This window comes from Malaclemys terrapin, chromosome 1 (genome assembly GCF_027887155.1).
Source record: "Malaclemys terrapin pileata isolate rMalTer1 chromosome 1, rMalTer1.hap1, whole genome shotgun sequence".
Lineage (NCBI taxonomy): Eukaryota > Metazoa > Chordata > Testudines > Emydidae > Malaclemys > Malaclemys terrapin.
In genome coordinates, this window is record NC_071505.1 from 147,718,911 (window position 1) to 147,744,612 (window position 25,702).

Genomic DNA, 25,702 nt, shown 5'->3' on the forward strand with positions numbered 1-25,702 from the left:
AAAGGACCAATAAGGGGACAAGATACTTTCAAATCTTGGGGGAGGAAAGGCTTTTGTTTGTGCTCTTTGTTTGGAAAGTTTGTTCGCTCTTGGGACTGAGAGGGACCAGACATCAATCCAGGTTCTCCACATCTTTCTAAACAAGTCTCTCCTATTTCAAACTTGTAAGTAAACAGCCAGGCAAGGCGTGTTAGTTTTACTTTGTTTTCTCAACTTGTAAATGTACCTTTTACTAGAGTGTTTATCTCTGTTTGCTGTACTTTGAACCTGAGGCTAGAGGGGGGTCCTCTGAGCTCTTTAAGTTTGATTACCCTGTAAAGTTATTTTCCATACTGATTTTACAGAGATGATTTTTACCTTTTTTCTTTAATTAAAAGCCTTCTTTTTAAGAACCTGATTGATTTTTCCTTGTTTTTAGATCCAAGGGGGTTGGATCTTGATCCACCAGGAGTGGGTGGGAGGAAGGAGGGGGGATGGTTAATTTCTCCTTGCTTTAAGATCCAAGGGGTTTGGATCTGTATTCACCGGGGAATTGGTGAAGAGTTTCTCAAGACTTCCCAGGGAAGGGAACTAGCTTTGGGATGGTGGCAGCGGACCAGATCTAAGCTGGTAGTTAAGCTTAGAAGTTTTCATGCAGGCCCCCACATTTGTACCCTAAAGTTCAGAGTGGGGAAGCAGCCTTGACACATGTGTAAAGATATGATCCCTTCCCGAAGAGCTTATAACCTAAGCAGACAAGTAACACATGAAAGCTCTGGGAAGAGGGATACAAACTAACACAATAATTATGTACAATATATACATTAAAATATATTTGATTACTATAGATAAAGTAAATGCCACCTATCTCCATCTGCGCCGGGGCCCAGGCAGCCTGAACTGCCTGTTTCTTGTAAATGGTGTTGCAGGGAAAAAAACAATTGATTTGTAATAGAGCTGGTTGAAACTCAAAATTTATGTTTTGTGGAAATCTCATTGAAATTGTTACTCTCAGGAAAATTTTTAGTTTTGTTAAAATGGCATTTTCCAGTGGAAAACTGTTTTGACAAACATGTTTTGACAAGCTCTGATTTTTAATGCACATGTTATGAAGCCTAGTTTCCCATAAACATGCAGGAGATTTACTACATAAACTGCTTGTCTGCACTCTTTTGGGTGTCATGTCCTTTGCTCACCTTATCTATCATCTCTCATTCATTATCCATGTGTGGACTCCCACCTCTGATCAACTCATGCTGCCAGCCTCCATCGGCCACTTACTAAATTTTAAAACAAGCCCCTTTGTGCTTTCTCCCAGGCTGCCCCTCATGGTTGGAAGAAGCTCTCCCACAAACATCCTCACAGCTATCTCATTATCCAACTTCAAATTCCTCCTTAAAACTCTCCTTTGCCAGGATGCCTCCAAAAAATACAGCCACTGGTGTGCCGAGACTACTGCCTACCATGCTGACCAATATTGTCTCATTGTTTCTTTGTACTCCTGACTGCCTGCATCCAGCTGTTGTCTCTTGTCTTACAGTTGGATTGTCAGTTCTTTGGGCCAAGGACCATCTTTTGTTCTTTGTACAGCACCTAGCACAATGGGGTCCTGATCCATGACAGAAGCTTCTAGGTGCTACAGTAATACAAATAATAATAATTAATAATAATAGCAGTTATGGAAGTTATCGACTGAAGTCAGCCAGGCATCAATGGAAGAACAAGTGCCTAGATTTCAATGCTACTAAACTCTGGTCTGGCTTGTAAAGCAAAACACAATTGGGCACAAATCACTTTGCATGATATAATACAGCCTGGTTAATTAGATTTTTTTTTACTTAGACTAATATGCAACCAGAGGGACTGAATTCTTCCATCGCATATGCACAGATGCAGGGAAAGGGTTGGAGGTGCCACCTTCCTCCATACTATTTCAAAATCACCCATTCTGCGCTGATAACTCAACTGGAGTATTGTGTCCAGTTCTGGGTGCCACATTTCAGGAAAGATGTGGACAAATTGGAGAAAGTCTGAAGAGCAACAAAAATTATTTAAAGGTCTAGAAAACATGACCTATGAGGAAAGATTGAAAAAAATGGGTTTGTTTAGTCTGGAGAAGAGAAGACTGAGGGGGAAGAGGGGACATGATAACAGTTTTCAAGTACATAAAAGGTTGTTACAGGAGGAGGGAGAAAAATTGTTCTTGTTAACCTCTGAGGATAGGACAAGAAACAATAGGCTTAAGTTGCAGCAAGGGTGATTTAGGTTGGACATTAGGAAAAACTTCCTGTCAGGATTGTTAAGCACTGGAACAAATTGCCTAGGGAGGTTGTGGAATCTCCAACATTGGAGGGTCTTAAGGACAGATAAGACACACACCTGTCAGTGATGGTCTAGTTATTATGTAGTCCTGCCTTGAGTGCAGGGGACTAGACAAGATGACCTCTCAAGGTCCCTTCCAGTCCTACACTTCTATTTTTCCCCAACCATCCCAAAAGCTTCACAAGACAATGAGCCAACGATAGTTGGATATAGCCTGTCAAGCTGATTCCCAGTCAGCCAGATGAGATTTCTGGAGTGTAATGAGGCACTTCCAGCAGAGGTAGGTGGACATTTTTTTGATTAACTGTTGAGTTTTTCAGGCCCTGAACCTATTTGCCAAATTTGGGTCAAATTCAATTAGTAGATTTGAAGGCGGGAATGTCTAGAGTCAAAACATTTTGTTGCTAAATATTTCATTTAGAAGGAGTTGAAATGTTTCATTTTGAATTTTTGATTCAAAATGGCATTTTGATTTCAAATTTGGCCAATTAAAAAAAAAAACACTTGAAATGGCTGAATCAACATGCATTTTTAAAAGATCGTTTCAAGTCAACTGAAGCATTTTGGTAGATTTGAAATTGAATTTTTTTAAGTTTCAATTGATGGAAAAAAATTGGAAAAATGAGTTTTAGTTTCAGTTTAACCAGATTTTTTTTCTGGATTTTTCTGTTTGTCCCCTAAACCAAAAAATCCATTATTTTCTCAGCTCTAACTCCAATCCATTGCTGGCCCAGTAAGATATTAAACTCTGGTCCAAACTATTCGGTAGCTGCCAATAGATATCTTTGTTGTCTTTTGCATGTCTCTGTCCTTTTCCTGTTGTATTTTTTTTCTCCTTTTCACTAGGATTTCACTTAGAGATTCATAGATTCCAAGTCTACAAAGAACCATCGTGGTCATCTAGTCTGACCTCCTGTATAACAGGCCATAGAACATCCCTGAAAAAATTCCCAGAGCAGATCTTTCAGAAAATCATCCAATCTTGATTTAAAAATTGCCAGTGATGTAGAATCCATCTGAACCTTGGTAAATCGTTCCGATGCTTAATTACCCTCACTGTTAAATATTATTTCCAGTCTGAATTTGTCTAGCTTCAATTTCCAGCTGTTGGATCATGTTATACCTTTCTCTGCTAGATTAAAGAGTCTATTATCAAATAGTTGTTCCCCATGTAGGTACTTGTAGACTGTAATCAAGTCATCCCTTAGCCCTCTCTCTGTTAAGCTAAATTGATTGAGCTCCTGGAGTCTATCACTATAAAGGCAGGTTTTCTAATCCTTTATTCATTCTCATGACTCTTCTCTGAACCCTCTCTAGTTTATCAGCATAATTCTTGAATTGGAACATCAGAACTGGACACAGTATTTCAGCAGTGATCACACAAGTGCCAAATACAGAGATAAAATAACCTCCCTACTCCTACTCAAGAAGATTTTCTGTTTATGCTTCTAAGGATCACATTAGCCCTTTCAGCCACAGCATCAGACAGAGAGCTAATGTTCAGCTAATTGCCCACCGCAACCAATGTTCCCTCTAAGCTGGCCTCCCAAGAGTCAATCAAATGCCGCCCACTTGATTAGTAGAGCCGCACACATCTGGCAACTTGTGTTCCAGTGCCCCTGCTCTCTGCCTTGGAGCCCCTGGCCAGCTGCTCCCAGGACAGGACCCTCCTGCTTGCTGTGCAGGGCGGGAAGGGGCGCTGATGTCAGGGTGTCCCCCTTCCCCCCCACCAATGTACCCCATCTCCGCAGAGCTGGAGAGGGGGGACAGGGCTCAGGAGGGGGACAGAACTACTTGTGGCTGCAGCAGTCTGAATGAGCCTTCAGACTGGTGAATGCCTCTCTGCTTAAAGAGACAGCACATGGTCTCTCATACACTTCCCCAGCAGCCAGCACACACTCACTCTGTCTTTGTCTCACACACATAAACACACACACACACAAACAAACTGTCTCTCTCTCTCTCTCATACACATACACACACACTGTCCCTGTCTCTCACACAAAAATACACACAGTCGCTGTCTCACATACACACACACACACAGTCTCTCTCACACAGACATGCACACATGCATAGTCTCTCTCTTTCACACTCACACACACATACACACACATATTCTTTCACACTCACCTCCCAAAGCATTTCATAATTGTATTTCTCTCTTCTGCTTAAATTTAATTCTTCGAATAGTGAGGTCTAAAATGCCTAACCTGTCCTGGCTGGAGTAATTATCCCTATGGTAACTTTTAAAAATATATATTATATCCAGGTTTTTTGTTTCTACTGGGCTAATGTGGTGATGCACATCTGCACATTACCTCGATATTGGTGTACATAACAAAATTAACTCTGCACATGGATGGAAAAAAGTAGAGGGAACATTGACCACAACCCTCAATCTTTTTCAGAGTCACTGCTTCCCAGGATTGAGTCTCCTATCCTGTAAGCATGGCCTACATTCTTTTTCCTAGATGGATACATTTACCCAAATTTAAATGCATATTACTTGTTTGCTCCCTATATACCAAGCGATCCAGATTGCTCTGTATCAGTGACCTGTTCTCTTCATTATTTACCACTCCCTCAACTCTGATGTCATCTCAAACTTTATCAGTGATGATTGTATGTTTTCTTCCAGGTAATTGATCAAAATGTTAAATGTCATAGGTCCAGGGGTGAAAGTAACACAGAAGACTTACTGGTACGCGGGCCTGGCTCTGGGCCCCTGGAAGGGGCGGGGTCTCGGGTGGAAGGGGAAGGGATGGGGATCAGCCTCCCCCAGCCAACCCATCCATGCTGCCTGGCCCACGCGGCCCAGGACTCTGGTGGCAATTTAAAAGGGCCCGGCGCTCAGGCCGCTGCTGCAGTAGCAGTGGTGGCCGGGAGCCCCAGGCCATTTTATATCACCGGGCCCCAGGGCAGCTACCCTTTTACCCCCCCACACCCCCATTGGCGGTCCTGCCGGTAGGGTCCCTATCGGCAGGGCCACCGACGGAGGGGGGCAAAAGGGGCAGCAACGTTAAAGCACTTTAACGTCGGCTGCGTATGGGCCGGTACTGGTGGCCACTTTTACCAGTACGCCATACCAGCCTGTACTGGCCCATTTTCACCCCTGCATAGGACCGAGAGCCAATCCCTCTGGTACCGGACTAGAAACTCACCTGCCCGATGATGAGTGCCTGACTACAATTACCTATCAGTTAGCAAACTTTTAATCCATTTAATGTGTATCATGTTCATTTTATATCATTCTAGTTTTTCAATCAAAATATCATGCAATCCCAAGTCAAATGCCTTACAGAAGTAATTATATCAACATAATTACCCTTATCAACCAAACTTGTAGTCTCATCAAAAAAAGAACAGGAGTACTTGTGGCACCTTAGAGACTAACAAATTTATTAGAGCATAAGCTTTCGTGGACTACAGCCCACTTCTTTGGATGCATACAGAGTGGAATAAATATTGAGGTGCCACAAGTGTTCCTGTTCTTTTTGCGGATACAGACTAACACGGCTGCTACTCTGAAACCTATCAAAAAAAGATATCAAGTTAGTTTGACAGGATCTGTTTTCCATAAACTCATGCTGATTTACATTAATTATATTACCCTCCTTTAATTCTTTATTAATCAGATCAACTGTATCAGTCACTCCATTGTTTTGCCTGGGACTGATGTCAGGCCTTTAATCGCCTAGATCATCCAATTTACTTGTTTTAAATATTGACACAACAGTAGCTTTCTTCCAGTCTTCTGGAACTTCCTGGGTGTTCCAAAACTTTTTGAAAATCAACATTTATGGTCCAGAGAACTCCTCAGACAGTTCTGTTAAAATTCTTGGATGCAAGGTCTCTGGACCTGCTGATTAAAACATGACTAATTTTGGTACCTACTGTTTAGCGTCCTCCTAAGATGCTAATAGAATGGAAAGTGTTATTTTATTACATGACTACTATATCTGTTTTTTCCCAAATACAAAACAGAAATATTTATTGAACACTTCTGCCTTTTCTGCATTGTTCTTGATAATTCTATCATCTACAACTTGTGTTCTTCTTTCTGAATCAGTATGGAAACAATGAACTATTATTATTCTTTAGTGCTGACAACATTCTTGGTGCTGTACAGTGCACAAAAGTATAGATAGTCTCTGCTTTCAAGAGCTTACAGTCTAGAATGGTGGTTCTAGATTATCTCCCTAGCATGGTGTGTGTGAGAAGGTGCCGATTTAAGATTTAAAGCTAAGGGGTGAAATCTTACCCCTGTTTAAGTCAGTGGCAAAATTTCCATTGACTTCAACGTGTCCAGGGTTTCACTCAAGGGCCTGACCACTAGTGGGAATAAAGGCACTTTCCATGAGAGTGCAGGTAACTCCAGGGTCTTTGCCCAAATTCCAACTAGTGCAAATACATTCTGCCTCCCAAAATGCCTCCTCCAGTACTCAGGCTAGAGCTGATCAAAAAAATAAAAGGAGAAAATGTTGAAATTTTTTAAAATGCCCCCACTTTAAAAAAAATTCAAAATCAAACATTCACATAATTTCAGCCAGCTTCTAGAACTGGTTGAAAAGCAGGGAACATTTTTCATTAACATTCTGTTGAAAAGTTTACCAATTATTTAAAAAAAAAAAAAAGTCAAAATTCAGAAAGTTCTGACTAGCACTAGTGAGTAGGGTATAGAATCCTTCTTCACTTCTGTCCCTAGCCTGCTGTGTAGCATTACTTGCACTGGTAAACAACTACCACCTTTCACACCAGAGTTGGGGAAGTGATGCTTTTTAAATCCCACATATTGTGAGATCTGTGGATGGAAATTGCTAGAGGCATTATTAATAAAATATTTATATAAATCAATTTCAGAAAGGGCTTTTTCTTGTTCCTGAAATGCCTTATTGATCTTAAAGTGTACCCTTTTCTCTCTTGTACTTGAATAGCTACTCTCTCTTTAACAGCTAATAAGAAAAAGGAAAATTGGTGGAATTGAGTCCTTTCCCCTCTATTTATCTTCCTCAGATCAATCCCTGGATTGGTTCAAAGTAGAAAGGCCTGTGTTTGATTAAACCCAGACTGAGTTGAGTAAACAGCTGGAAAACTCTTTAGGACTTTCTCACTTGCAGGGCAGACAGTTTGTAATCAGCCTGGCTTTGTCCCTACAGCTGCTCCAACAAGAAAATCAGCAAGAAGAGTTTGTTTTTAGGAGACCACAACATTTGGTTTTGTATTTGGCAAAGTGAGAAAGCAAAGTGAGGAAAATGGCAGAGTTGAAGGTAAGTGATACTGATAGTATGTGTGTGTAAGAGAAAAATATGCCATCTCTTTCTCCCCCTGCACCTCCACTTTCTTGTTAGCAGTTGCTAGGGTGACCAGATGTCCCGATTTTATAGGGACAGTCCTGATTTTTGGGTCTTTTACTTATATAGGCTCCTATTATCCCCCACCCCGTCCCAATTTTTCATACTTGCTGTCTGGTCACCCTAGCAGTTCCATAGCTCTTTAAAGCCCAAAAGAGTGGAGAAAGGGAACTTCTAGAACATGCCTGCAATGAGGTGCCTAATGTGTGGGGTGGAGCACAGTAACTGGGGAGGTTTGGACAATTAGGGTGATGTAGCAGGGAAGTTGTCTATTGTTTAAACCTGAAGTCCAGGTGTGAGTTAGGGATGGTTCTCTTGATAGAGATACCAAGTCTCATTTAGATTTAAAGTCTCTCATTTTTAAAAATTCATTTCAAGGCAGGTTATAAAGTCTCCCTTTCTTGGATGAAGGATTTTGTTTTGTTTAATTTGGGATGTTGTAAATCTCACTTAAACAGATTGTCCCAGTTTGGGAGTCTTGCCATGTGGACTTTGGTCATCTCCCTCCCCCAGCACACCACCTCCTGCTGATCTGGCTGCCTGGGGGTGTTCCCCAACCAGCCAATGACATTTGTCTTGCAACATCTGCCCTGCTGTTGCAAGCCTCTTAAACTAACCCCAAAGCTCTATATCATAGAAAAGTAGTTAGAGCAGGGGACTGTTAGGACTCCTAGATTTTAAACCTGGCTTTACTACTGACTTTCTAGGTTATCTTAGGCAAGTCACTTCACTTCTCAGTGTCCCTATATGTAAAATGGGGAGAATGATACTGTCTTATCTCACGGGGACTGTAAAAATTTAGTGACTGCAAGCTTTGGGAGAGATAATCAGGCTGTTTGGAGATACAGACCTCTGAGACAATAGCACCTTTTATCCTGAAGAACAGGATTTCCAAGTAAGTGCCCAGACAGTTTAAGAATGAAGTTCCTTAGCCAGCTAACCCCTTCATGAAGATCCTGTTCTTCTCAGAAGGAGGTGTTGCTGTGTCAAAGATCCTCGTTCTTTCAGGAGAAAAATTAATTTTTCAAAAACTTGGAAATCCTTACTTCAAAATATCACAGTATGTGTCTGTTAAGGGTGATCTACACGTACACACACAAAAGTTAAATCATCTAACAGCACATACCATCTACTCTTCCACCCAGAGATCTGTACTTCGCTAATAGCACAGCCATTTTTCATTACAGAATGAACCACCACAACCTTAACGCTGCCCACATGAGCAGGGGGAAATTTGGAGTAAGGGGAGAGTTGAGGTTATAGTGCATTGACTGTGGTGTATGAAGTCTGTGCTCTAGTGAAATGTGTATCTCTGGGTGGAGGAGTAGAGGCTACGTCCTGTTATATGGCTTACCTGTTCATTTCCTTGCTTTTGTGGTGTTGTGTTATGTGTAGACCAATCTTAACTGATGCACAATGTAATGTTTTTGTGTCTGAATGAATAAATTATTTTTCAGTATCACCCAGCAGTAGTTGAAAAATGTATTATTCACAATGTTTGAAGAGGGGCATTAATTATATTCCAGTCTATGTATTCAGACTTCAAAAGCATTTTTCTAGGCCTGCTGTCTAATCTCTCCAGCGAAAGGTTATCATTTAGAGGTCAGTGCCTGGCTCCCAAAGAGAGAGCTCCACTTTGCATCCCAGTCATTCAAATCCATGGATGTTGTTTAATTTTTTATGTTGCACTGGTTTTTATCTCCCCCATTTTACTGAAAAATGTCAAAACAAAGACTAAATGTAATCAGATGTATTCTTAAGATCACATTTACATAGAATGTTGCAGAATTATGAAACACACATACACTAGAAACCTTGCAAACTTTTCACAGAAAAACCTTCCCCTCAGCTCCCCTGAGCTCTCCCCTCACCAACCCACCCACACAACCCACTGGCATGGTTAGATGTAGTGGTAAGAATAATGAAAACAGACAAGTAGTGCATCCCAGGGGAGGTAGCTTGTAATAATTATCTTGTCTGATCTCACATATAAGAACTTGGTGAAGGGGAGATTTCAAACAGATTTTAGGTTTATTTGTTTTTTACCTTACCAGCTTTTCTATCCTCTGAAGAAATTACTAACATGGGTCCCAGTCCTGTAACTGGATCTCTGGAGCCAGATCTTTACCCCTATATGGAGTCCCACTTCAGCTGGGGGCTCCACTCTCCTAGATCAGACTGTTCAGACTGGATCAGAAAAGTTCAAGCCGGGGAATCCACCACAGTTCATTGCCGCGCTATCTGTCTAAACTCTTACGTGAATTCAGAGTTGGTGAAAGGTGCTGGAGTAACAGCTCTGGAGAGTGAAGCCCTCTGTTTATCCACAGAGCTGAAACAGCCTGGGCAGTGGCAGGGCAAGTTTAACACATGGTGCCCTGACTGTGATTTTTAGGGTGTGTCTCCACAGCAAATGAATGTGTGATTGTAGTATGGGTATGCTTACTCACAGGAGTTTAATCTAGCGATCACATGTAACAATAGTGAAGACATGGTGGTATGGACACTGGAACAAGCTAGCAACCTAAGTAAGTACCCAGGGTTCCTGGTGGGTTTGTACTGAAGTGGCTAGCCCATGTCCCCACATCTTCACTACTACTGTTACCTGTGCTAGCTAAATTTAAAGAAAGTGTGGGTGTGCCTACCCACAGTACAGTTATACCTTAACTTGTGATGTGGATATACCTTTGGTCAGGGCCAGCTCCAGGGTTTTTGCCACCCGAAGCAGCAAACAAACAAAAAAAAGCCATGATTACAATCAGCTCTACCGTCACCGCTTCAGTCTTCGGTGGCAGGTCATTCACTCCGAGAGGGAGCGAGGGACCTGCCGCTGAAGAGCCGGACATGCCGCCCCTCTCCGGTGGCCGTACCAAGCACCTGCTTGCTGGGCTGGTGCCTGGAGCCAGCCCTTCCTTTGGTGGTGAGAGGGGAGTTTGGTCTCCATGGCCCTTTCAGTCCTTGGCCGCTCTGGTGAGACTATCAACACACAGTCCAGTTGGTGCCAATTGTGATAATGCTTTGTAACGGGGCCACCTATCCACTAGGACTTGGACTTAGATCCACCAAACTAATTAAACATGCACCAAACTACAGTCCCATGGTGACAATTATTGTTGTCCCTATCAGTATGGATTGGATTCAAACCAGTGATAGAGCTCATATCGCCAGAGCCATCTGCACCCAACCCTCTTCAACATGTTTTTATTATTTTTGCCAGTTTGAGAAATGTGCTCTAAAGTAACATTCAAATAACTGTCTTAGTTTAAAGGACGCTGGGGTTACACATTCATCTTTGTGTAGCCAGAGGAAAATGCTGCCGAGTTATAGATTAATCTCTAAGGGAGCAAGTTGAGGTGAATCTTTTGGAATTTGCTATAGCAAAAGGCAAAGTACAACTAAATAAAATACAAGTCCTTGAAAGCAAGTCAGTACTAAATTAATGGCAGGACAACGTCTCCCTGCCCACAGCTACAGCCATGCCAATAAGAAGCAGTTTTCTTTTGGAGGCCCTCAGTGCAGTTACCTGTGATTTATTCTTTTTTTCTGTGGCATCTGGAAAACTCATTTGACAAACAATGCCACAGCAGCAGCTTCCTTCACTCCTGCCAGTACACTGCAGCTGTGATGGGGAACCTTGAGCAGGGCTCTGACAGTGCTTGTATGACAGGTCTCTAAACATCAACTCCTCCCTGACTTGATTGAATCCCATAAAATTAGGGTGACCAGATGTCCCGATTTTGTAGGGACAGTCCTGATTTTTGGGTCTTTTTCTTATATAGGCGCCTATTACCCCCCACCCGTGTCCCGATTTTTCACACTTGCTGTCTGGTCACCCTACATAAAACCTGCAACCCCCACCCCTGAATCTCTGGGCTCTGTGTATTGAGAGGGGATGACTAATGTTTCTGCAGCTACCCACTGACTGTGTAAAGTATGAGGGGAACAGGCAGTGGCTCAGTCTGTCAGAAATCTGCCTGCATCCCAGTGCTCTCACGTCAGTCTCATGCTCTCGGCTGTGTTAGATGCAGTGCAGCAGATTGTGGACCCAGAGCAGATTCAGTCATGAGCTGCTTTTGATATTTCATTTCACAGCAAACAGGAATGAATAGAGGGTTTTTTTTTTTTTTTTTTTTTTTGGGGGGGGGGGGGGGGGGCGGGGATCCTAATTTGGGTGCAGCTGGGATTCTGTCCAGCTGATGGATTGGGTCAGCTGAGAGGGTTTAAAGCTTTTTAGATTTGAGGGAGCTGATGGAGTCTCTTGTAATAACAATTTCACACAGCAGAGAGCTGAACCATGAGTTCATCTCTTTTCCCATATGTTGCTGCACTGTGGACATTATGCATCTGAGGATTTCTCTAGCTAGATTAGCAGACACACAAGCTAATCATGTCTCTGAGACCCACAAACTATCCCACCCTCAATCAGCTTTAGTTCAGAACATTTCACAGGCACATATAATAGTCTGCACATGATCACATGGTGTCTTTTCCATATGCAGCAGGCTTTTTGCATTAACCCTTCCCGCACTGTGGAGATGACATGTTGCATCAGGCCCAGCCTTGGAAAAATAAGGTGCATTTCCCCCCGCCCCACCACACATATGCTTACCCCACCATGTTTGCATTCACCTTTACCAAAGATGCAATGAGTAGGGCTGGTTTAATTATAGAACTGCTGCAGTCTCATCAGATCTTGCTGCAGTTCTGTTTGGGGGGGGTGGGGGAAGCTCCATTACAATACATTTGCCAGGACTGCCTCTGGTGACCTGCTGTTTTGCATATCAATATACATCTTGCAGCACTGCTTGCAGAAACACATGGAGACCAGAGTCCCAGTGATTTATTCATTTGCAGGAGGAACAACAGGGAACTTTCCACCTCTAAACCATTGTAGCCAGGTGGGGGGCTGCTGCTAATTGCTGATGCTCCCAGTAGCTGGTGTCCAGTGGCAGTAAAAACTAAAAGAGCCAGTTCCCAGAGGTAAATGAGACCCAGGATTATGCAGATGTGCTCACAGTGGGGAAGGAGGCTGAACTCTTTGCAGACGGAGCTTTGCCCCCCACCCACCCAGGCTTGTGGCCACTGTCAATCCACCCCCCTTATGTGGGGCAGGGGAAAGGTTGCACAGCTGAACTGAATTGTCTGGTTTGTGACCAAAGCTCTGTAATCCACACCTGAACCAATTAAATGCCTGGTATGTGAGAGCTGGGGTGGGCAAAGTAGCTCCCCCTCCCCAAGGTATAATTAATAAACTTGCAGCTTGCCGATTAAACGCATCCCATGTGCCTGTCAGTCATTCACCTGCTATCCTAGTCAAACTCTAAAGTACACATTCTGCACTGGTGTGAATGGTGACTTGCAACAGTGCAGTTTATCATGGTTTGACACTGAGGTTAGCCCAGTGTTAGGTCTGGGGGGGCAAGGTAGGAGGAGGGGCTGTGAGAAGCCCAGCGCTCTTCCCTGCTGCCCTCGCAACAGGCAGGAGCTGTGTATGCCTGAGGAGAAGCCAGGACTTGAGAACTCCACCCCCTGCTCTGGAGCCCATGCAGGCAGAGCAGGCCTAGGAGGATGTGCAGCTCACCTTCTCTAGTGTGCATCCCTCATGTGCACATCAGCTTAGAAAACTAGATACAACTTTTAAAATATTGCTCGTCTAACATGGCAGCCGGTGCTGGACATTAACTGAGCTCAAACCCAATCAGACAATAGCAGTTTGGTGCATACCAGTGACATAGTTTGAGCGCTAGGTGTGTGCGTGCATGTGCACACACAAGATTACTGACAGGTCCTTTTAAAGGGGGCACTGAATGTCAGACCCCCTCCCATTACCCGAATGACTTCAGATTTGCATTACTAACCATGTCCTGGAGCCCAGTAAGTCACACCAGTTTATAAGACCGTATTGGTATGCAAGCAGATGTTATGGCACTTAGAAAAATCATCTTTTACAGAGTAACCTTGTCTCAACATTAACTCCGGCGCTAGCACTCCTCCATAAGGTTAGTGAAGTGCTTGCATGTCCTTGTGTGGAAGGGGCTACTCAAGGGTATTATTCTTCCTGAACCCAGGCATGCTGTTATCTTGCATATCTAAAATGTGCCGGCATGATACGGTGCTGGGTGCATTCACAGGTGCAGACAGATTAGATTGAAAAGGAACCCTGGCTATGTCTGCCAATATTATTGTTGGTTAATGAAGATAGATAAACCCCTGTTCACATGTTGCAAAGTCAGTCCTCTGAAATAACCAAACCAAAATAGATCACTTGGCAAAGTCAAACTGTACCCAAAGAATTTGGAAAAAGCACATCTGTTTATTTTTAAACACTGATGTATGAGTGTATGTTTGTGTTTGTTATTTCATAGTACATGCCAGGATTTGGTAATGAATGTGTCTCTGAAGATCCACGCTGTCCTGGAGCCTTACCAGAAGGACAGGTACTGATTTATTTATTTTTTTAATAGCAAGGAGTAGCGTGAGCACCCGTTCCCCTGCTATTTTGAGTCTCAAGATGCTACCATGAATCTCAAGTCTGCCACTACAGAAATGTTAAGGAGCCTCCTTTTTGCAGCATTAGAACTGTGCATTAGTATAAGTTATAGTTAAGGGTTTCCAGTCAAAATTCCTATTTTCATCATTCATAACTTTCCAAAGTTTTCACCTTTGGGGCTGAAATTTCCAGGCCTGGTCTCTGTCCCAGAGTGATTTGGGGGGGAGGAAGTTGGAATAAAAATAGTTCAACTATGTTTGAGAAGGAAGAGAGGGGGAGGAAACTAACATTTTCTTCATTATAAAAAAAAAAAAAAAAATCGTGACTTTTTTCTCTCAGCTCTAGGTCTGATGGGGATTGGGAGAGAGATAGCCCTACAGAGGAGAAGTGTTCCAGTCAAAACTGATTTTGATTAGTCTGAGCAATGAATCCATGATAGGGCAGTTTCTCCTTTCTAGGGATGGGGGCAGGGAATAGTTAGCTAGTCATGAGCCGACAGGCTCATTACAAAAATGTTAAAAGTGAATAAAATAGAATAATTTATTTCCAAATATATTAGTTTTTTTTAAATATTTTCCCTTGTTCTTTAAATAAAGGCTTGCAGGCCTCACTTACTCTCACTATCCAACTTACAAAAATAAGAGCAAGTCATCAGGGAAATAAAGACTATGGGCCCAGATCTGGTTTAATTTACACCAAAGTAAATCCACTAAGCCTGATTCTCCACCACCTTGCATGTTGTGTAAGTGGTTATACTTGGGCAGAATGGGCATAAAACCCACCCGCAGCAGGATGGTAGCATTTTACACCCTGCTCTGCACTCTGTAAAGGTGTAAATGCACAAGGTGCTATGATGTGGAGAACTAGGCCCTGGAGCATAAACTGTACGTATATGAGGGAAGAGTTAAGATTGTATTGAGAACCTCAACTCTGGCATTTCCTGACTTTTGAGGACTTCTAATACCATTGTTTTTTTGCCGGGAGTGTATACTGTAGACAGTTAAACACAAGTCACGGATGGGTTAAATGCAGTCTAGAGGCCCACCTATCTCCACAATGCAGCCTACATAACTATAGGTCTCATTATGCAGTGCTCCATCCTGATGCTTGGCATGCTCATTACATGCTGGGACCTGTAATCTCCAAGGGCTGCTCTATTCAAAATGAAGGCAACTGCAACTTGCACCAGTTTATGCAAATTAGATGCAGCCCTCAGACTCCTGGTTGCCTATGCAGCCCCTCAGTTGGGCAAAGTTTGGTTGCCCCAGACAATACACAGTGTCAAAACAGTTAATACAAGATTTGAGAATGAGTAAAAAATACCAGGTCCCAAAGGTCCCTCTGCAGTATTTATAAGGCAGGCATCTGCAGTGATGCAAGCTAAGATAAAAACTATGGGGGCTATTGATCCCCCCCACTTCAGAGCATACCATACTCGCAAGGAGAGGTTTAAGGATTGAAGAACTAGGTGCATTATGAAGGCTTTACATTTTACTCTCACACACCTGGCACTGGATGCTGTTAGGGCAGAATGGGAGACTGCATGGACCACTGGTCTGTTTTGATACAGCAGGGTGGCAGGATAACTGCAGATGGACTATAGGCCTGATCTGGTACAACAGGTACCTGGAGATACCAAATGAGACAGACTATTTGTCTGTTCCACTAGGGCATTTATCTGGGTGCCTTTGTTTCGCACTGAGTTCACAACAAAGAGATGCCAGTCTAATTAAATGAAAACTGTTAGCCCCTTTCCTTGAAGAACAAATATTTCACCTATAAACTCATAGCAATTGTTTCACTCCACAGCAGCCAGAACCAAGGGAAAGGCAGAGCGAAGTGGGGGAGTTTGCACCCTGCTGAGTCACTGAGCTGATTGTTCTGAAACCCTGCACAAATGCAAAGAATTCCACAAAGGCCACCAGGGGGAGCTAACCCCATTAGCATCTGGAGGCACTGTCCCATTTTTAATGTCCACAGTACGGATCCTTTCCCTAGGTGAGGGGTAGTATAGTTAGGGGAATCATGGCAGTGATGGAGGGAAGTATTCATTCTCTGTGCAGTGGTTGTATACTTACATACATTGTTGCAGCTCCTGTAGCGCTATGAGCCAGGGGCCTTTACCAGCACTCTGCAGACAATGCAACTTTCTTACCAAGAGCCAGGTAAATATAAAGCATGGGACAGGAAATCCCAGTTCTGGGATCCTGATCAGTCCCTCCAAACATCCTGACGATAAAACAATGTGCTTGATAACCTGATTGATGTTTTAGTTGCTTTATTGATAATTCCCCTTTCCTTTGACAGCCCCCATAAGTGTTGCTCCTTAGTGGTTGTTCTAGAACTTGATGTATACCCTAGCCTCTTCTTTGATTCCTTAGAGCGCTGTGTAAGCTCCAGTGTATAGGGAAATTGATTCAGAGGCTGGCTGATACCCACTGTATCTCTAACCTCATGAGAGATGGAGGCACCATGCAAATATCATCACTGGTTAATCCTGGTATCAGTGAGCAGAGGATGAGGCCATTGACAAGGTCCATACCATTCTGAGCGAGTGGACTAGGCTCCAGACCACCTAGAGGAATTGGGAATTTTCTCTGTGCTGATGAGACTAATGCTAATACTTGTGCAGTTGTCTTTAACCGGTGTCCCATCATTTTCTCTTTTGGTTTAGAATAACCCTCAGGTCTGCCCATATGGTCTGTATGCAGAACAGCTCTCGGGCTCTGCCTTCACCTGCCCCAGGTCCACCAATAAGAGAAGGTACCGTGACACTGCCCTGGGACAGCCATGATCTATTGCTGCATGCAGGCAGCAAGGCTGGTGGTGAGATCTGACTGTACATACTCAGTATTTCCTGAGCTTGTAAACAACTCTACTGCATGCTGGGAGGGGAGAACTGTTTGGAAGGGAGAGGAAAAATCTCAGTGGAGTGAAGTAGGTGGTAGATCTTTTGTGGGGGATGGGAAGGCCATGCTGGGAGTGGGGTGGGGTGCAGATCAAATAGTGAAGGGAAGAGGGAAGGTTTCAGTAGGATCAGGGGAAAGGGACAAAAGGTCTCAGGTGAGGGTGATGAGGATGAGCTGGTAAGGAAGAAGAAGGTCTCATGGAATGGGATCTGTAGGTGAAGAGGGAGGGATAGTTTTTCTGAGAGGAGGATCTGAGTGCTCTGGGAAACGAGGTGAGGGTCTCAGCCCAGTTGCTAGTGGCCATCACAAAAACACACCCTCAGAATTGGCCCTTATTGGCCCCTTGTTGGCAGTGTCAGAAGATGGGCTATGGGACTTGAACTTTCCTCTCATGCTAGAGAATGTCCCTGTGGGTCAGGGTTGAGGCCCACTGGCAGTGGCTGGGATGGGGGAAGCTCCCACTGCCGCCACCGGGCTGTATTTGATCTGTGGATAAGTAGAGGCGTTGGTCTGTGGGCTGTCAAACTGGCACCAGCATGCAATTTACCACAAAGAATTCTCATCAGATGCTGGAAACAGAGAGTTGCTGTTTTGAAGAAAAAGTCCTGAAGTTCAGGCCATTGCCTGATTGCAAGAGATTGGTTTATCATGTCACTGCTCCTGCAGAGGCTTTCTGTCCCCTCCATTGTTCAATCAAATGAAAGGCAGATGCATCATCTGAGCTGCCTACCAGTGCTCTGCTCTCCAGGCTGGTGCCATCTCTCAGGGTGCGTGGGAAAGGGGATGACTCATTGTTTCTGCATGGAAATGTCCTTGATGGAAATTTTCCATCTCCCAAGGAAGAGCTCCTCCCCTCCCGCCCCCCCCTTCGCCTCCCCAAACTGCAGTGAGCAACCTTAACAAGGCAGAGAGGCTGTGGCATCCCTGTTCATTGCCTTCCTGATTATCTCTGGCCACCTGCCTGGTTCAAAGCCCATCTCCTGGCTTAGCCCATTTTCTGTGTGCATGCTAGCTCAGGCACCAGGTGTCGAGAGGAAAAGAGGCTCAGGAGCTGGCATAGAGGACAGAAAGGTAGTAGAGTGCAGATCCATGTATCCAAAGGTTCAGGGCCTTGGGTTATTTCAGGGCTTCATAGGAAGGAAGGCCTGTGGCGGAAAGCAGGGCTAGGCTGGAACTCAAAGCCCAGGCCTGACTCCCTCTGCAGTGTTCAAAATGCAAACTCAGATGTGGTTCTTGAACCCCTCTCTAGCTGAACGGGCGTGCTCTGAGCTCCCGACCCCATAGCACAGTACAGAACAGGCCAGGTGGTTTTTCAGGACGGCCAGCTTGAAAGGGGCTGTGCTTGAAGAGAGAAATTAGAAGGCAAAATAATCTCAGGAGACAGAATTACACTTTGGTTTCCTGGAGTTTGGTTAAACAGGTTTGCACTGAAATTCCCATGCTACATTTGCCCTCTACAGCCCGGTTTCCTCAGGGGAGCAGGTGTGTGTGTGTTAACCCTTTCATTGCTACCCAGACAAGACTGTGCTTCTAAAGGGGAAGTGGCAGCACTAGTTAAATATGTTCACCAGGAAGGCAAGGAATGCTGGGCCGAGCTGAGTCACAGAGCATGTTGCACCTGCCCTGCTTTGGCTGTTGCAGATGTGTAACACCGAGAGACCCCGGTTGTCGGCAGACTGGATCAAACCTGGGACCTCTGGAGCTCAGTGCATGAGCCTCTACTGCATGAGCTAAAAGCCAACTGGCTCTTAGCTAAGACTGTAGAGCAGACTCATTTACTCTGAAATCTCTCTCAGGGCTTGTCTTCGCTTACATTTTATAGCGCTCTAACTTGCTGGCTCAGGGGAGTGAAAAATCACCCCCCTGAGCACAGCAAGTCTGAGCGCTTTAAAGCGCCAGTGTAAACAGGCTCCGAGTGCTGGGAGCCAATCCCCTCATGGAGGTGGATTACCGGGAGCGCTGGGAGAGCTCTCTCCCCGCGCTCGCGACCACACTTGCACTTCACAGCGCTGCCGTGGGAGCGTTCTCGCGACAGCGCTTTGAAGTTTCCAGTGTAGCCACGCCCTAAGTGGTCTCAGTGCCACTAGATGGGACAGAACACCACACCCAGGAGGTGTGTGGGTTACAGATGTGCTGCATTCCACATGAGGTGTGGCTGTTTCCGCTCCACACGGTGGAGAATGATGCATTGCCCAAGGCCAATGACCCAAACAAACAGTTTCTGGAGCACAATTTGTTTCTGCTTCAAAGGAAAGTAAATCAAGTCATTCAGTTCCATCCTGTTCAGCAAAGTCTGCAGCTTTGGGCTGGGATCTCATTAGGTTTCATAGACTAGGCAGGGCCATGTCTGGCTAGTGCTTGGATAGAGATCTCTGGAGAAAACCCACATGGATTTGGGAACCGCTGTTGATGAAAGAGTAAGTGATGGTAAGACTAAGATTTTGTCACGGATATTTTTAGTAAAAGTCAGGGTCAGGTCACGAACAATAATGAAAAATTCACGGAAGTCATGACCTGTCCCTGACTTTTACTAAAAACATTCATGATAAAATGAGGAGCCTGGGCAGCTGCGGGTGGGCTGGGAGCTCCAAGGTCCCCCTCCACTGGGGGTCCGAACTCCGGGGCTTCCCCCTACTGCCACGGAGGCTGGGAGTTCTGGGGGTCCCTTCTGCTGCCCACGGAGGCGGATAGCTGTGGGGGCCCCCAGGGTGGTGAGGAGCAGCAGGGATCCCCACTGATGCCCGCAGCAGCTGGGAGCCCCGGTGGTCCCCCCTGCCGCCTGCAGAGGCTGAGAGCTCTGGGGGTTCCCCCCTGCCACCCATTGGGGGGGTCCCCCCCTGCCGTCCGCGGTGGCGGGAGCTACAGAGATCACTCCGTTGCCAGAGGCAGCCGGGAGCGGCGGGGGGCCCCCCTGCCATCTGCAGGGACAGTTAGTGGCAGGGGTCCCTCCTACTGCCCACGGTGGCCGGGAGCTGCAGGTGGTCCGCCTTCCACCAGTGGCGGCAGGGGACCCTGCAGCTCCCAGCCGGGGCTGGCTGAAGTCACGGAGGTCACGGAATCCGTCACTTCTGTGACCTCCATGACTAAATCACAGCCTTAGTGATAGGTAACCCAGTGTGGTGCTAGGGGGTGTCATCTTTCATGAAACCTATGCCCTGACTACCTGTGCTCACTAACCATCCCATGGCACTATTTGCAGGAGTACGATGTTACTTCCAGTAACCTGGCCAAATGCAAGTTCTAGCAATTACCTTCTGCCTGCTTATAACTCCCCTGTAGTTTTAGGATATGTCTTCACTGCACAGTCAACCCGAGCTCTTACCTGGGTTATAGGCCAACCTCCCTCCCATCCACACAGAAACTCTCTGGCCTGGGTTTTTAGGTTCTGTTAAGACCAGGCTAGCTGACCCAACTGGGGAGAAATAGAACCCATGCTTTGCTTTCACTCTGGCTACAACCCAGGACACAGGCTAAATTACTCAAGTGTTGATAGTCCTCCAGTGCCTTCCCACAGTTCCCCAGGAGGTATAGACAAGTTTTCCTGAAATTGACAGAATGGACTAGGAAACAATCCCAGAGCATTTCAGTACGCAGAACCATGGGCTATGCCCCCAGACACACACAAGCAAGAGGGGAAACAGTGAGGACACAGTAACAGGGGTAGGGCTTTGCAGGGTGGCTTTTCACATCCAGGCTAGGCTAACCCTGGTGCCAGTCATCCCCATTAACTGGGCAGTGAAGAGACACCTTTAGTTAAATACTACGTTCTTCACTGCCAGCTCTCAACTGTTGTGTAGTGTTGCTGCGTGCTGTTAAACAGCCTCTGAATTCAACCCCAGATGTGGCTGCATTTCCATGAGAGATAAGGTTCTCCATATTCATATGTCTGTGTGTAATTATGGCCCATAAAGTACTTTGGGATCTATATAACTGTGAGGATTGATTGGAGAATTAACACACAAGAGGTCCACTTGATCTCAGTGAAAATTTCATAGGTGCTGTCAAGAGCACAGAAACAGCTATTTGGAGAGTCTGGGCTTGGTCTCACTGGTGTTTTCTTTCTCTGTAGCTGGCTGTATAGAATTCTACCCTCTGTCTGTCACAAGCCCTTTAAACCCATGGATCAAGGCCACCTGACGCACAACTGGGATGAAGCGGAGACTGAACCCAACCAGGTAACCCGATCTGAAGAGAGGGAACATCAGTATATGGAAACTCTATGACTGTGTTCAATGGCAGCCCCACCATGCCTAATGCACAATGGGAACTGAACTTTTAAAATGTTTGTTAGCATGAATCCGGCACTGAAATAAAGACAAATGTGTGTTATTAAAATCCCAAAGACACATTTTGATTCTGACAATACTATAACAACAGATGACTGCTCTACCTTAGTCTCTTCCATCCAAAGATCTCCATGCACTCTACAAAGAGTACTCAATCCTCCCACACCCGAGGCAGGAGGGTAAATATTCATATCCCCATTTTATAGATAGGGAAGCTAAGGCACCAAGCAGTTAAGTGACTTGACCAATCAGTCACACAGTGAGTCCCTGTGACTAGAACCCAAGAATCCTGACTCCCAGCCCTGCGTTTCAACTACTAGAGCGTGCTTCCTCACATACATGTTAGCAAATTGGGTGCTGCCCTTGGTCTCTTGGCTTGTAATCAGCACAGCCCTTGTAGTCACCGAATTTGGGCAGTGCTCAAGGCTTCCCCCAAGCCATGGTCCCATGCTTGCCACCTCTGCTGCTGCCCCTTCTCAGTAGGGCCAGGTTAACCTTTTGTGGGCCCGGCGCCAAACATATTTGTGGGCCCCCATGGGGGCAATGGAGCATGGCACAGGGAGGTTGGCCCCCAGAGTGAGGGGGCGGCCAGAGGCAGTGGAGCATGTCAGGAGCAGCCCTGCTCCGCCCAGCCCCATCCAAGAGCACTGTTTACAAACCATCAGTTGCCAGATGCACACTGGCCCACCGGGCCCTGTGCTGCCAGCATGCCCCTTCCCCTCGGGGATAGGCCCATGCTGTGCCACACAACCTCCCCTCACCCTGCACCCCCCCAATTCTCTATGACCAGCATCCCCCGGACCTGTTATGCCCAGCGCCTCCCCACAGACTCCCCCATCACAACTGCCCAGCACCCCACACAGGACCCCCACTCCCTAGCACCCCAACACTCACAGACCTCTCCCACCACCCAGCACCCACCCAACAGACCCCCCCCACAGCTTAGCACCCAAAACATACAAATCTCCCCCACCGCCCAGTGCCCTCGCCCCTCACACTCCCCACTAGGATTGCCAATTTTGGTTGGATATATTCCTGGAGAGGTCATCACATGACATAATCTTTAATTCAAGATTAATCTTTAATTCCTGGAGACTCCAGGCCAATCCGGGAGGGTTGGCAACCCTACTCCCCACATGCCCCCCCAGAGACCCATTCCCCAATGCCCTGCCCCCCAGCCGCACTCACTGGCCTTGCTGAGCTAGCGCAGAGCAGGGATCCCCCCTCCCAGCACAGTGCTAGGGGGCAGGACACTGAAGCTTGGGAGTGGCTCCGTCTCCCGGGATCCCACCCAGCCCTGCCTGCCTGGTTGCAGGAGTGGGTGGGGGAGGGCAGCCACCAACTTCTCCAGCCTGCCACTTCTGCAGAGCAGTAGGGAGAGGCAAGCCCCATCCCTGGTGAGCCCAAAGGGGACAGTCACCAGCCCAGAGCAGCAGAGACTGAGGACTCTTCAGGCCGTCAGCAGCCAGCACCAGTGATGGGGGCGGAGAGGAGCCCTCAGCCAGCCAGCCGGCTGAGAGGAACTAGCAGTGTGGGGGGCAAGGGCCAGGGGGTGGAGAGGAGCCAGCAGCTCAGGGCGCAGCACAAGTGGAGCAGGCCAGGCTGGGGCCCCTTTTGAGCGTGGGCCTGGACCCATGGTGCCACTGGCGCCATTGTAAACCCGGTACTGTTTCTCAGTTTTCCCAGTCAAAAGGTCGTCTGACTCCCACCGAGCAGGCAGAGGAGCAGATCGTCCCCACAACACATTTCCTCCGCTTGTTTTTGGAGATGTTACTCCCTTCCCGTGTGTTTCTCCTCAGCCCTCCTTGGAAATCGGGTTTTGTTCTAGAGAGTCATGCAGAGCGATTGCATTTGTCCTCCTCTTTTATGGCCTTGCCATCATCTTTAATCATGATTTCCTCTCCCCATCAGCCACACAGCATTTGGTTTTGCTAATCTGCCTCGTTCCTCCTGCCATCCTTCCCTCTCTGTGTTCTTGTATTCATTGGCTCTAGCGTCTCTCGGGTTTTATCCTCGATGCATCATCATTAGCTAATTTCCAGCCAGCCGGTGGCCCCACTATTTATCTCAATATTCTCCCAGTTGTGCTGGAATATGTTTTCCAGTCACTGTGACAGGGTCATATTTGTGTGTCTTTGTCTGACGCTCCTTCGTAGCTGAAGTTTTGATGGTTTCTATTATAGCCTCATCCATCCCTCATCCCCTTTCACAAACAGAACTTAAGATGATGATTATTTATTAATATAGGTACCTCTAAAGGACCCATCCCGGAAGTATCTGGAGCTATTTATTTACATTACATTGGTTTCCTGAAGGAAGAGTGACAAAACTGCTATCCCTTCCCTCACAGCTTAAAGCCACCGTAATCAAATCTAGGAGGATAATTTCCTAGCGCTCAGAGTGGGGAGCCATTTTTCAACTGACATCTTTAGGAGAATGAGAGAGGAGATTCAGTTTCTCTGACAAGGAGAATGTCTCGCTATGGTGTTGTCTATAGTGCCCATCACTCTAGTACCCAGGCACCTCTGGTGGCAGTCCAGCTAACTGTACCAAGGGCCTTTGGGTACTGGGAGCCAATAGGTGCCACCGTTCCTTTGCTTTCTCAAGCTCCGATATCTGAGCTGGGAATAGAGTCATGATCAGTGAGTTAGTTGCCAGAACCTATTGGTCATAGACACCACAAGGCCAGGGTGTTGTTTGTCTGGGTGCTCACAGCCTGCCAGCACAATTGATCTTAGGTTTGGCCCCAGGGCTGGTGTCTTGCACAGTTCACTTCAGTTTTCTGTGGAATCTTTTATTTATATATTTATCCATTTATAAGGACCCCACAGTGAGTCATCTAAGGATTTGACCCAAAGTCCGTTGAAAGCTTTCCCTTGACTTTTGTGGGCTTTGAATCAGGGCCCAACACAATAAAACCCAAACATAAAGAATCAACCAGTTGTTTGAATACAACTCAAAGCCAGGCAGTAGCCTAACATCTAGCGCAGGGTGTCAAACTCCTTTGGAGGAGGGAGCTGAATTCTATGTTTCATTGTGGTCCATAGGCTGGGCTATAATTTCAGGATGTTCTACTCCCCTCATTCCACGGTGGACCTCCCACTAATTTCAGTGGAGGTTTGCACCAATATCAAGGGGAGAATACAGCCTTTAGGTGGGAGCTAAATATTATTATTTACTCAGTAATTTGTCACATTCAGTATCACTCAGTGAGAAAATCTGCTCTCCTTTAAGCCACCTTTATTTCTGCCCTTTGTTCCTTTCCTTTCCCATCTCTCTTTCTCCCCCTGCCTTTTGTTTTGTGTCTCTTTTCTGTTCTTCCGTCTGCGATCCCTTGCCTGCAGTGACTGTCAGTTCCCAGCCATCAAGGGCTTAAACTAATCAGCAGTGGACACTGAAGTTGTCACTTTTGACACTGAAGTATCCTCATTGCCCTTTAGAATTGTCACTCCCAATGAGATGAATAGGGAACAGGGAAGTTCACACCTCTGAGCCATTGCTCCAGGCTGTCTGCAGACTCAGGCAGACATGTCATCACTTTGTATTTATACTTGGCTCACATTTAGGAGGTTATTGCTGCAGCAATGAGGCTTAGCCACTTTTTTATTTAAAAAAATGAAAGCTTAGAGAAACAAGCTGATTGTTTCATGCTGGTCATAGGAATACATTATGAGGGCCACATCTGGTCTGACATCTAAATATCTCCTCCCTCAGAGACCCCCTTTTTTGAGCAGCAAACATGCTGAAGGTTCATCCAGATGCTCCCAAGGAAGAGCATTGTACCCAGTGGCCTGGGCTATTGTATCATTCATAGCTCCCAGCCCTCTCGGTCAGCTGTTGCATCATGGGTTGATCTCTTGCCAGTTTGGTCTGTTAGCTCACTCCGCCCCTGCTTGTGTATCATATCCATTGTTGTTATGACTATTATTAATAATAAATAACCCTTTGCTCTTCTCCAACCTCTTCTGTCCCTGGATCTCAAGGTATTAATGAGATAAGCCCCACCCCTTCTGTAAAGCAGATAATTATCATCCTCATTTCACGGATGGGGGAACAAAGGCTCAGAGCAAGGTAGTGAGTTGCGTAAGGTCACATAGGCAGCCTGTGAACCTGGACCTTTTAACTTTGAGCTCTGTGTTTTAACCACTAGAACATCCTTTCTCCCCTGGATATCAGTCCATCCACACTTTCTTTAAACTGCCCCTGCCACTTAAAAAAGTATCAGACTTATTTAGTACAAGTGAAAGGCAATTCATAATTATTTCACTCAAGTCTTTTTCATTTATACTTTCTTGATTCATAGACTCATAGACTTTAAGGTCAGAAGGGACCATTATGATCATCTGGTCTGACCCCCTGCATGCT

At 45.8% G+C, this 25,702-nt stretch overlaps 1 protein-coding gene across 2 annotated transcripts in view; it reads left to right on the forward strand.

The window, feature by feature from the left end:
- The first annotated feature begins 7,395 nt into the window (after nt 1–7,395).
- Nucleotides 7,396–25,702, forward strand: part of HGD (homogentisate 1,2-dioxygenase) — a 39,738-nt gene continuing 21,431 nt past the window's right edge. Inside the window, exons 1-4 of one of the 2 annotated variants that reach the window (XM_054042990.1) lie at nt 7,396–7,571; nt 14,018–14,089; nt 16,817–16,905; nt 21,121–21,226. In XM_054042990.1, coding sequence (XP_053898965.1) covers nt 7,557–7,571; nt 14,018–14,089; nt 16,817–16,905; nt 21,121–21,226 — 282 coding nt within the window. In that variant the 5' untranslated portion in view covers nt 7,396–7,556. Of the gene's footprint in view, nt 7,572–8,318; nt 8,551–14,017; nt 14,090–16,816; nt 16,906–21,120; nt 21,227–25,702 lie in introns of those variants that run through there. The other variant, XM_054042999.1, reaches the window with a different exon arrangement.